Below are 12814 nucleotides of genomic sequence, written 5' to 3'. Positions count from 1 at the left end.
TCTGTATTTTATATTCTACTAATATAATTTATTACTAATTTATTTTTAAATATAATTTATTTTTTTGGTTTTGCTATTCTCATTTTTAGTATACACGTTGGCTATACCATTGTGGTAATAAATCTTTCCAAAGGTAAGAATCTAAGGGCAGTGTGGTACAGTGGAAAGACAACCGCCTGTTAAGTCAAAAGGGCTGGTTTCCAGTCCCAGTCCTGCCATGAAGTTCCTGTATGACGCTGGTTAACTCAACTGATGTCTTTGGACCTGTCTTTTCATTTTTGAAAATGAATCTCTAAATCTTATCCATTTCGACTTGCCTACCTATACAATATAGGGAACATAACAGATATTTTTATGATAATTGTGAAAACCTTCTCCAATATAGCACTACAAAATTAGAAGAGTGGATGGTAAGCCTCTTGAAGTCTATTTCAAGAAACCTGCTTAACCTGGTTGGTCAATAGAGAAAGTTCGAGACAAATATTGTACTCCAATACATTTTCCCAGACTAGAGGTAGTTATACTCATGTCTAGTAGGACAATAAGTCTTGACTTTTCTTTTTTGAAAGTGGAGGACGGCTCTCATTCATCATATACTTCCTAGACTTAAAGTGCCTTAACTTGAAATCATGGCTCTGCTACTTGTATTAGCTTGTTACCTTAGGTAAACTACTTATTCTCTCTGTGCCTCAGTTTCTTCATCCATAAAATGGGAATAGTAGATCTCAAAAGGCTATGGTAGAGATTAAACACGTTAATGTATAAAGCACCATCTGGAACAGAGAAAACCCTAGATAAATATTAGCTATTATTTTTATGCGCCAGACACTGGAGTGCAAAGACCTTTCCTTGAAGAGCTCATTCTCTAGCCAGGAAGATTTTCTGAACAAACGACCATAACTTAAATGTTCTAAATTCTGTAATAAGATGTGTAGAAACAGAGGAAGGAATGCCTGTCTTATCCTAAAGGCAAAGTCAAGGGCAGGATAAGTTTCTTCAGGGTAAAGTTTGACTTTGACCCTTAAGGAAAAGAATTTAATATTAGGAATATTTAGGAACATGGAGTAATCAGAGGCAGAATGGGGAAGGCAGACTCTAGCCACAAAATACAAATATATATAGTTAGGAGGAAAAGGGAGGATATGTGGTAGGTTGAGAGCTTGTTAGAAATATAGAATCATAGCCCCTACCCAGACATAACTCAATCAAAATTTGCATTTTTAACAAGATCCTCAGGTGGTTCCTACTGAACATGAAAGTTTGAGAACCACTGGCCTTGAGGACGCTGGAGTCAAGCTGCTTAGGTTTCAGTCTTGGCTTTACCATTTACTTATAATGTATGACTCTAGGCACGCTATTTAACCTCCTTCCTGTGCCTCGGTTTTCTCATTTGTAATTAGACATAATAGTTTCTACCTCATAAAATTTTAAGGACTAAATAAATTATATGTGAGATGCTAATAATACTTGGCACCAGGTAAGCGCAAGAGTAAGCTATAATTCTTGACTTACATGCTACTTATTATGGTCAGAGTCAGTTTTATAAGCAGCTTGTCTTTCCATTTCTACTCCATTACTGTCACCTTGACATTTGTTGTAGAGGAAGACACTTGGAAGTAGAAGACCTGGGGTTATAAAGTCCAGCTCCCTTCAATTCCTAGCTTTGTGAAATTGGGTGAGTTCTTCAATTTCTGTGTTTTCCTCATTCATACTGTTTGTGGGGGTGGGGGGAAGATCTAAATTATACCTACCTCACTGAGATGCTGTGCGGCTCAAAGAATATAGTTAAACTACAAAATCTATTAAGGTTTCTTTTACCATCTTTCCAAAAGTTAAGTAATTGACCTGAGAACAGGTGGGAAATAAATGGAAGACAATGCACTGTAAGATCAAGGAGGGAGAGAAGGGCCTGGGTATTATCTGTCCCACTTCATGACTTTCTGGAGCAGCAGGCTTGGGTTTCAACAGTAACAATTTTCTGGGCCCTCAGAGAGTATTTTTAGCTAATGGGTAAATAGTAATAAGAAACTTAAATGCTGTTTATTTTCTCTTTTTAAAGTCTATAGCTCCATTCAAGAATATGACCAGTCTCACACGTTTGCACAGTGATCCGCAACTTACAAATAACTTTTTCTACGTTGTCTATCACAACATCCCCATTGGGCAGGATTAACCCCATTTTACATGAACACTTTGTTAATATCAGAAAACATATTAAGAACCCCCTTTGACTTGGGCATTTTTACCAGATCCTATGTTTCCAAAAGTACACAATTTAAGAGGAAGGACAATCACAAAACTTGGATTCAATCTTCCACCATACCAAGCACTGGCTTCAATTTCATGGCCGCGAGTAACTACACACTGGACCCTTCTCGTATGTAAAATAGGGGCAACAATATCTTCTTCACACAATTGTTCTGTGATTAAATAAGAACAAAGGTTGAAGGGTGAACCTACCACATCGTAGGGCCTCTAATAAATACCTTCTCCTTCTTCCCTTTGACAGCTAAAGCACGAGATACCACTATCATTCCCACTTCACACGTGGAGGACCCCGAAGTGGAGAACGTTCGGGTCCCCCTTCTCCACTGGCAACTCCGCAACCCCCAGATTGGGTTCGGGCAATCGCGACGTCCGTTATGTAAGTTCTTGTAGCGCTGATTCTCTCTCCTTGAATTGCGTCTGGTGGGGGCTGGAGGCCGCTGATAATTGCTCCCATGACTCTGAGGAATCCGATCCCAATGCTCAACGGCGCTTCAGGGACAAAGCTGCTTTCCTACCGTCCCCAACCTCGCCTAGAGTAAAGGTCGCAGCAAAGCCTCAGCTCCAGCTACCGACGCCATTTTGGCCTCTACGTGTGACGCCACACGTAGCAGAGAGCGCAGCCGATTGGTTGGGAGACGGCAGCCAGAGGAGAGGCGCGCGAAGCCGGAGAGGAAGGTATGAAGGAGAAGCCAAGGAAACTACAATCCCGGCCTTCCTTGCGCCTGCGACAGCATACCGAGAGCGAAAGAGAAGGGAGCTTGGGTTCGGACCACAACTCCCAGCACCTCCCGCGATGTCTCCTCTTTCCTTTCAAAATGCGGAGAAAAAGAGGGACTGGGAGAACGGAGGCCTTCTGGAGTCTGTTCTCCGAAAGGCGGGAAAGGCGAACTACACCTCCCGACTGGCAGCGCGCGGCTGCGCCTGCGCCCTGATGCCTGTCGCCATCTTGCCCCTTCTGAGGCACCGCAAACAAACCCAATTCCTGGTGTTCCCTAGTCTTGGCGGAGGAGCCTTTTAGATGAGCCCCGAAAGGCCGGGCAGGTGGGTGACTCTCAGACAGGGTGATGGGAAGAGCTGGCAGGTTAGCCAGGCTGGAGGAGCGCCGGGCCAAGAATTTGGTCCCCGGCTTGGGGCGCCCAGCCCCATCCTCCGTTGTCTCCTAACGGGATCGTGGGGCTCCCCGAGGTGGACTGAGGGGGACTTTGGCAGGCCTGGTGCTGGGATCCTGGGGGTCCAGGTCTGGGAGCCTCCTGGTGAGTCTCGGTCGTCTGCCTGGCTATCCGCGCGCCTACTCTCTCTCCGTTGTCCTCTCCGCTGAGGAGGGAGCGAGGCGCTGATGCCAGCCGGGGCCCCTGACACCCGCTACTGGTCCTGAAGGGCTTGGCTAGTGGGCTTGACATTGGGGTTGGCGCTGAGCGGCACGGGTGAGGAGGGTGGGCGGGCTGCCCTTGTTGTGGTGCTGCGAGAGAGTGCGTGTTTGGGGAGGGGGCGGGGCGGGCTTGCCTCCTTGACACTTGAGTGGGGGAAGGATTACAGGAGATTCCGGCTCCGGAGCGGGCTCCCGCTACTGCTGCCCGGATTTCCAGTGCGCTGCGGCCCCGCGGTGGGGTGCGCTGGCGGGGACGCGTCGGGATGCCGTGACGTGGTGCTTGATTCGGGCGGTCGCCGGCCGCCTCCAAGATCCTGTCGGGGGGCGGGGACTGGCTTGTGGAGGGAGCGGATTCCTTTGGCTCTGCCCCTTCTTCCTCCTCCCACCCCTTTTCTTTATGTCATCCTGCCGGCTGGGGCGCGCAGTCCGGTTCTCCTTGCTCTGGGTTGGTTCGTAGCTGAGAGGACTATGGGAAGTCGGAGGAAGGGGGGAACAACTCCGGGCGCAGAGTTGGAGTTAGCAGCCCCAGTGCCTGGAACGGGATATAGCAGTTATTACGGTTCGGTGCCTAACTCCTCGGCTAGACCTTGAGCTCGCTCATTCATTCACTCACTCACTCATTCACTCACTCACTCATTCACTCACTCACTCATTCACTCACTCACTCACTCACTCACTCATTCATTCATTCATTTTACCCACTCTTCTCTATCTTCATTCATCTACTTAACAAATATTTACAGTGGATCTGCCGTGTGCTAAGCAGGTATTGTGCAAGCGCCCAGCGCTGTTGTCTTTTTATCCTCTAGACCAGGCTATTCCCAGTATGAAGTAAGTTCCTGACATCTAAACTTTTGGTAAATGATTGTTTAATAACTACAGGGTGTAAATTTATCGTTCATTGTTAAGACTTGAGAGGAAAGTTTTTTGTTAAGTTCCATTAGCCCATGTAACTTGCTAGGAGGTTTATGTATTTTATCTTTTATAACTCAGAAGTGAGAAAGCCGACGCAAATCAGGTAACCTGCGCAGGGTTACACAGGTAGTAGCACCTATTGATTGAACAACGCGCCAGCCACTATCATAACTTCACATACTGTTCTTTAATCCTTATGACAAATTGGATGATAGTACCTCTGTTTTACAGATGTGGAAAACTTTTGCTCAGATAGTCCGCTTTACCCAGGATCACCCAGTCAGTGAGTTGAAAGCTGGAACTAGAAACTGGAGGTGTCTGATTCTAAAGCCTGTGCTCTTCCCACTGTCCTGTGCTGGAATAATAAGCTGGGGAATGGTGGTTTAGTTCTCCGTTTTTCAGAAGTTGAAAAGTGTGGTGGTGAAATAGGATTGTGAGATGTTCTTACTGGTTTTACTTCTTAGTGTGTAGATCTCCAGGTAAGTGGCCTTTTGACTTCACTTTGGTGACTTGATTTTTCATTTTGTTTTGGTAGGGAAGACAAGCTCTTTGGGGCTACCAAAAAGAAGCAGCAATGCCTGTTGTGTGGCCAACCCTTTTGGATCTCAGCAGGGATGAATGCAAAAGGATTCTTAGAAAATTGGGTACGATTTTCATTTTTGATGTTTATGCCTTCTATGATACTTTTCCCTTTCTGTTTTTGTCATGGCTGTTTGCCTGGATATCATATCTCATGCTGCATTAGAAATTCTTTAGAGGTGTACTTTTCATCTTACTCATTGTTATTTCCCCAGTGCCTAGCATAGTGCTTTGTACCTAGTAGGTACATGGACCATAATAATAAAAATAGTAGCTAAGAGTTCTTGAGGGGTACTGGGCTATTTTGAGTTCTTTACGTTCAATATCTTATTTAATCCTCACTCATTGGGAAAGGTGGGTATTTGTGTGTGTGTATGTTTCCATATTACAGATGACAAAACTGAAGCTTAGAACCCAAGGTGGTGCTGATAGTTAAGTCATGGAGTCAGGATTGTAACCCAGGGAATATGATTCCGGTCTTACTTTAGCATATTTTTAACCTTCATGAATGTATTTGTGAATTATAAACTGTTTCTGAATTCTAAGTAAATGTTAGCTATGCTGACTTTCCTAAGTTATGTTTAGTATCAGTAATAAAACACGCTTTATGTTTATAATTAATTATTTTGAGCTTCTTTTCCTTTAGAGCAGCCTTTCTCAACTAGCATTTTAGGGAGAGAATTAAGCACCAATGCTAATAAGCCTAATCCATTGTATGTAATGAACTAACTTCTTTTTATGCATTTAGAATGGTAATAGTTTTGTACTATTCTTGGAAAATTGAGAGACTTACTCAAGTCATTTTTTATATTCTGTGATTCAAATGAGGATCCTTGGTTGAGAACTAATACTTTGGACTCTAAGGTCCAAGAACGACCTTGTTGTTTTCTTTACCACTGTAGTCCCAGGCTAGCGCATAGTGGGTGCGCAGTAAATGAAAAAATAATTTGAAAAAGAACATTAAATGTTTTGTAAGTGGATATGAATTATTTGTTTAATCTATGATTTTGAAGGGGTAAGCGTGGGCCTTGAATTCAGAGGGACCTGGGGTCTTGGTCTTGTCACTAATGACCCACAAGATAAGGACAGTTTATATAATCTCTTTAAATCTGTTGACACTTTTGTAAAAGAGGCATAATAATATCTGCCTCGTAAGTTTGTTATGTGGATTAATTGTATATAAAAGGGGCCTGCCACAGTGCTTGACATCTGAGGGTGTAGTGTTTTAGAGCAGTTGCTTTCAGACATTAATTTATTTATTTGCAGGTGAATCTTCAAAGGAAATCTTTGTTGGGAATTCTTTGGTGTAAATCTGAATCATAGCTGCCCTGGTCCTGTCTGCTAGTAATATTTACCCTTTCTATTTCCCTTCAGGTCAGGCTACTGGGAGGATTTCTCTTATTTTATAAACTATTTCTTAGCATTGTATTTTAGCATGTTTAGAGAGCTTTTTTGGGCAATCATCCCATTATCATTTTTTTCCTTTAACCTTATATCCAAACTTTTAGTACTAATTCAAGGTTGATTTTCTACACACTTGCATGCAATTGCCATAGCTTCCTAGCTACCATTTATAAAATTGGACTGGTGTTTACTTCATAGCTAAAATAATCACAGATGAACAGATCCCAACTACAGTAGATTGGATTAAAGTTTCTGGGCTTTGGGGGCCTTGAGTCAAGAGATTATGTTTAAATATAAAAATGGTAACCTTTAAGTCTAAATTTATCCTTAACTTTAGCCAGAGCTGTGTGGGTAATGTTGCTGGAGAGCTGTTTCTATACAAAAGAAAACAGCCTTCCTGCAGGGTAATGTCATCTTCAGTGACCCTTCACTTTGGGAGGTGAGCCTTGATAGTGATTTGCAGAAAGACTTCCTCCCCACCCGTTGGCTCATTATCATAACAATGAAACTTTTGAATTGCCTTCAAACACTAGCTCTAGGTCCAAAGTTTAGAGAAAGTACTGTATTTAAGAATTAAGTTAAAATATTTTAAGAGTTAAGTTTGTTCTTTTAAAAATAGTTATAAATAGTTTAACATAAAATGCTAAACATTTAAATTTTACTTAAATATAAAAACTCTGGGATCGAGAATTTTTTTAATAATATACTAAACATACCAGTGATAGATAAATGCTTCCCTCCTCTTATCCTGCCTTTCCTTGTCCTTATTTTTTAAAAACCATTCCTGAGTTACAACTCCAACATGGGGCTTCATGGACTATAGTATAATTGAATGGGTGATTTGTTTAAATGGAATGTTGAGGGCTTTATAAAGTGGTTTGGCAAATCTTTTTGTTTTCCATGGTGTTTGCACATATCTCTTACTATATTTATGTGTCATTAGAGTTAACACTACAATAGAACGGCACCAAAAATACCAGAAATTCAACTAAGTTTGATATTTGTCAGGATCTGAGGATACCCATCAAAATAGAAATCAAATGTCAAGGAGTTTGGGAAGCTAGTAAAGAGAGGTTCTTTACAATGAGTGAATTTCTGGAGAATGGACAAAGTGCCTCAGATTGTGTAACCTTTAACTGTGGTCTGAGTTCCAGTTTTGTTTGAGGTTACCACCTTGTACATTTGTCCATGACTTTTTAGTTAGACTTGGAATGAGACTTGAAATGTCAAAAACCATTGCCCCATGTCTTTGGTTAATTTCACTGTTTTTGAAGTAGTTTCTTGATCACTATAAATTGCATAGCCAAAAGTGTACTTCTTTTTCCTCATGCCGTTTTCTCTCTCTGACCTCTCCATTTCTTTTTATGGTATTGCCCTTCTCCTAAATATCTTGCAAACTACAAAATCTGGTTCCTTTCCTTCTGCTGTTCCTTCCACATTCAATCAACTACTGAGTCCTAGCAAATAAGAACTTTTTAGCCTGGAATTAGAGGCTTAGTCTGGCCCCAAACTACTTTTCCATTTTTATCCTTTTCTATTCTTTGTATATGCGTCTCTTCTTGGATTTTAATTACCTTGAGGATAGGGACTTTGTTTTGTTCATATAAATATTCTTCATGGTACCTTGTAGTAGTAGTAATGTGCAAGTGCAATTAAGTTTGGTTTGAATTAGTGACTATCCAAGTACAGACATTTTTACTTTCCCTAAAGGAAACTCTGAAAATAGTCACTGTTACTGGAAGTTCAATGTCTGTGTGAGATATTATTTGCTCTTTTACTGTATTCCTTTTGCATATTTGCATTTTTTTCCCTCCTGCTTGCTTAGAGCACACTTCTCTTTCTGATTAAAACTTATGCTTCTAGACTGGATGATGTGTTTCTTCTGTACGCTTTTACCACTGTGTTATAAACTGTATCATCATTGTCTGATGACTTGTTTCACTGTAGCTTTATTCTAGAGTTAACTACTTGCATGCAGGATTTAGCATACTATCTGGTATGTATAATAGGACTCAGTACTGATTTATTGAATAAAATATTCCATAAATGAGGCATAAATTTTTAGTATAGTGATTTCTTAGTTGGTTATCCTCAAGGCCTTTCTGAACTCTACTTTGGGTCCTGATAAAAGCTGAAATATATGTTTCTTGGTACTAAGTATTTCCTTTACTATTCAGAGCAGGAAAGCTTTGTCCTTCCAGAGAGACCCATGGAACATCTACATAGTATTCAACATAGATTGAATATGCAAGATGTTTACACATGGGATAATTCAGTTGGATCAGACCTTTCTTTGGAGCTGGGTGGCGGAACAGAGGGAGAGGGGGAAGCAAGACTTCCTTCTGAGCAGGGAGCCTAATGGGATGCAGGGATGCGATGTGGGGTCTCGATCCCAGCACCCTGGGATCACCACCCGAACCAAAGGCAGATGCCCAACTGACTGAGTCACCCGGGCGCCCCATGGATCAGACATTTCTGTTTAATATATTAGTCAGCTCACTCTTTTTTGACTCTCAGAACTGTGAATAACATGAACTGAATGAGGCTACTAGTTCAGTATTGGTGTAGTACCTAGGATGCAGATATGTATACCTTCATTATTTGTGTGTCAGGCCTTGGGAAATACCAAATTCTAGTAGCAACCTGAATTGACTAAGAAGATAACTGTATTTTTACACTTATTTCCCATTTTTGCTCTGATATACCTGTCTCATAGTGTTAATGGCTTAAGACAGCTATTTTATTATTTCTTTTGATTCTGTGGTTGCTGGTTTTGCCTGAGCTCTGTCATGTGGCTGTATTCCCCTGGTGGCTTAGCTGCTTTTTTGGGCTCAGCTCAGATGGCTGGGTCTCTCTCCATGTGGCCTTTGATCTGGGGCTTCTTCACAGCTTGGTTATTTCTAGGTTCCAAGAGAGCAAGGCCCTGCGGGCAAATGGTAGTAAGGTTCTGTTTGCATCATGTATGCTAATGTTCCACTGGCCAAGGCAAGTCACATGCTAAGCCCAAAGTCAGTGTGGGGAGGGACTATATGAAGTAGTACAATTCCCAAGGAGTGCGCTGGGAGGCAGGCATGGTTCACGGGGAGCCAGTGAGGACATTTTGCTTTTATATCTTAAACAGTATTGGAGACTGACAGTTTCATTTCATAATGGTTATTGGAATGATAGTGAAATGAAACTGTCTGGTGTTAGGGTTCAATATATTATATCCTAGTTGCTATAAGAGCAACTCATGCTTCCTAACCGGTCTTAGTCATTTTGATGGTAGATGCAGAGGATCTTAGATCTGGAAGATACCTTTGATGTCTCTTCTAGATAAAGAAATTGAGGTTCAAGGGTGAGAAAGAACTTGCCCAGCGTCACACAACTAGTAGTGGGAGTGCTGGAGCCAGAATCTGGTCATTTGACTCTTGTTCTAGGAGTTTTTCTATTGTGCAGTACTCATGGTATTATCAACCCCAGGAGGGAGGTAGAATGTAGTTTGAATTCTAGGCAGGGCTAAGGAATTATTTCAAGGATTGGTCATTGTAGGTACCTGTCAGTAAAGCTAAAAATTTCTTTTATCAGCCATGTATCATTTGGAGCCTTTTCCCAATTGTCGGTAGCATCTGAGTTAAATGTTCTTCAGTGACAATGTGTGAGATAAAATATTTACCATTAGATTTTTCTACCTAAACATTTTGTACACATGACTTCTGTGAAGCAATAAAAAAAAAAAGATATACAATTATTTAAGCCACATTTTAATCAATGTTCTTTGATAAGATTTTTGAGAGGAACTTTAAAAATTTTGTGTATTGATTTTTTTATTGATTTCTAGGGTTTTTTGCCCTAAGTTTCACTTTATGTAGCCACAGTATTAAAATATTGAAGGCCTATCTTGATAAAATAATTTTCTTCTTCTAGAATTGGAGGCATATGCTGGAGTTATCAGTGCACTTCGGGCACAGGGGGATCTCACCAAGGAAAAGAAAGATCTTCTTGGAGAACTCTCAAAAGTTCTTAGGTAAATTATCATAAAAGTTTGTGAGATATGACTCTAGAAATTTCATTTTGAGGGGGTTTAATACTTTTCATTCTCAAGTTGAAGACAGAGGTGTTCAAGTTGTTGGTGCTTAGATGTCTCATCCCAGTTGTGTGCTTTGTTACAGTAAGTTATGTAATTTATCATTTATTCTGTAATCAGAAAGGTTATAAGGCAGGTTATTTTAGGTTAGGGTCAACTGGGAAGGGGAGGTATTTTTGACATGGATGAAGGAAAGGAGCTGGTAGCAACAAGATCTGAAGACTTGGAGTGGCCCAGTTGCATTTGTTGGGAGGGAAGAAGGAGATACTAGGAAGTTGTTGTCTTAATTTATAGAAATGGGTGGATTTTATGTAGTCATAGCCCTGTAGACAGTTTATCCCCTCAGTTTCCTGCTAGAGTGGCACTTGAATCTATTAAAAAATTCTAATGAATGGAATTCTTTGATACCTTGTCTTGATCCATTCTGACATCTTGAGGTTTCTCAGAAAATGTTGTTTTAACTGAGGTTTCCTTTCAACATTTAAAACCATTTGTCCTATTCCTTTTTTAAAATGAAAATAGGGAAGAGTCTTTTCCTATATTTGGTTGACATTAATATTAAGTCAAATCCTTTATTTTATTATCCTCATATTTAACAACTTATATATTTTTTTAGTTTGGTGTTTCTATTTCCTCGTAAATCTGCTTTCCAGCCCCTTAACTATTTTAGTCTGTGATATAGATTTAGCTTAAGCAGTAAAGATTACAATTTGTAGAGTGGTTATTCATTTTATTGAATATTTACGAATGGAATGGGTGTAGCCTTTTTCCACTTGTTTAGTATTAACTTTACGTATACTTAATCAGGATCAACATAAGCACATTTTTACTGTGAAGGTAACATAGTGTAATGTAGAAGACATACAGCTGAAGTGTTGAGTAATAAGGGAGTAATGTCCTGGTGTCAAATTTCACAGCATATAGCCACAGGAAACAGATTATCTTGCCACTTTTGTTTCTTTATTATATTCACTGAACATAAAATTATGGACTCTTAAGCTTTAGAAAGGACTTTGGAAGACTTTCTTCTAAGTGCCAAAATCCTCTTAGTAACCACGATTAGGGGTCATACAGTCGCTGTTTGCATATTTAGATAATACGAACCTCTGCTAATCTTGAACATGGTCTGACATTTCTGAGGTTTGGAAGTAATGACTTGATATGAAGCTGATTTGTCATCCTGTGATTTCTAATTTGCAACTAATTCTTTCTGCAGTTATAGAATCACTATGAACCCTTTTCTGTGATTTTAATTAAAGCATCTGAAGATATATTTTAGGCCCCGTCTATATCTTTTCACAAATCAGTCTTGTCCTCCCACTTCCCCAAGCAAAATGTTGACTTAAACATTAATAAAAGTATAGAAAAGAGCTGCCTGCTTGGCAGAGTTCTATAATGGCTATTTTTTTTCATAGCATCTCAACAGAGCGCCACCGTGCTGAAGTTCGGAGAGCAGTAAACGATGAACGGTTAACAACAATTGCACATAAGTAAGCCATTAGTCATACAACCCCTGATTTTTTATGACGTAGTATAACATAGTTTTGAAACAGTCTTCCTATTGTATAGCAGGTTCCTGAGTCTTTTATCTTACTAGTAATATTTCTATACTCAGGGATCCTGACCATAGAGGTGTTAACTGTTTATTCAGTTGGTTATGTTTTTGCATTTGGTTAGGCAAGCTTTAAGTACTCAGGTCAAATCCCATTACAGTGTGATCTCTGCATAAAAGGCCACCACAGTTTAAAGCAAAGTTCAGTAATGAAGTAGTATTTGACAGCCCCTTAGAGGTTCTTTGTAATGGTATTTGGTATATATATTGCTTTATAAATAGGCATTATAAATTTTTTTAACTAATATTTCATGTATTTTGAGATTCAGAAAAAAGATAGTAAGAATATATGTTCTACTGTTAAGAAATATGAATATATCTTAATTTACTTTAAAAACCAACAAAATAAAATTATAAAGGATTCTTATCAAATTGTTTTCAGATCGTTGTAACTATTTGACAGATGGGGTGGAGGTGGTGGAGGACTAAGGGCAGGGATCAAACATTAGTAGAGTACTTATGGAGTTAGTGCCTCCTAAAGAATGGAAAGGAACAGAAATTATCCTTAAATGTCAGTGCAAGATGACAGGCACATTTCATTAAAAATAAGATATATTACAGTATAACTCATTTATTTTTTATTTTTATGTTTTAATGTGAA

General features: G+C 40.0%; 1 protein-coding gene and 1 long non-coding RNA gene across 12 annotated transcripts in view; one reads left to right on the top strand and one right to left on the bottom strand.

The window, feature by feature from the left end:
* The window catches only part of LOC109489006, a 43916-nt gene extending 40994 nt beyond the window's left edge, over positions 1 to 2922 (bottom strand). For all 4 annotated transcript variants that reach the window (XR_004627147.1, XR_004627148.1, XR_004627146.1 and 1 more), the window contains exon 1: positions 2461 to 2922. This is a non-coding gene — a long non-coding RNA (uncharacterized LOC109489006). The remainder of the gene's footprint in view (positions 1 to 2460) is intronic.
* A 215-nt stretch (positions 2923 to 3137) lies between these two features.
* EMSY (EMSY transcriptional repressor, BRCA2 interacting) overlaps positions 3138 to 12814 on the top strand; it is an 88189-nt gene continuing 78512 nt past the window's right edge. For 7 of the 8 annotated variants that reach the window (XM_002915294.4, XM_011219824.3, XM_011219822.3 and 4 more), the window contains exons 1-4: positions 3138 to 3309; positions 5088 to 5196; positions 10442 to 10541; positions 12017 to 12091. In XM_002915294.4, the coding sequence (XP_002915340.1) occupies positions 5127 to 5196; positions 10442 to 10541; positions 12017 to 12091 (245 nt within the window). In that variant the 5' untranslated portion in view covers positions 3138 to 3309; positions 5088 to 5126. The remainder of the gene's footprint in view (positions 3310 to 5087; positions 5197 to 10441; positions 10542 to 12016; positions 12092 to 12814) is intronic. The other variant, XM_019795358.2, reaches the window with a different exon arrangement.

The sequence above is a fragment of the Ailuropoda melanoleuca genome, chromosome 8 (genome assembly GCF_002007445.2).
Source record: "Ailuropoda melanoleuca isolate Jingjing chromosome 8, ASM200744v2, whole genome shotgun sequence".
NCBI lineage: Eukaryota > Metazoa > Chordata > Mammalia > Carnivora > Ursidae > Ailuropoda > Ailuropoda melanoleuca.
The sequence above is the reverse complement of the archived record's forward strand: the minus strand, read 5'-3'. Positions and strand labels throughout refer to the sequence as shown.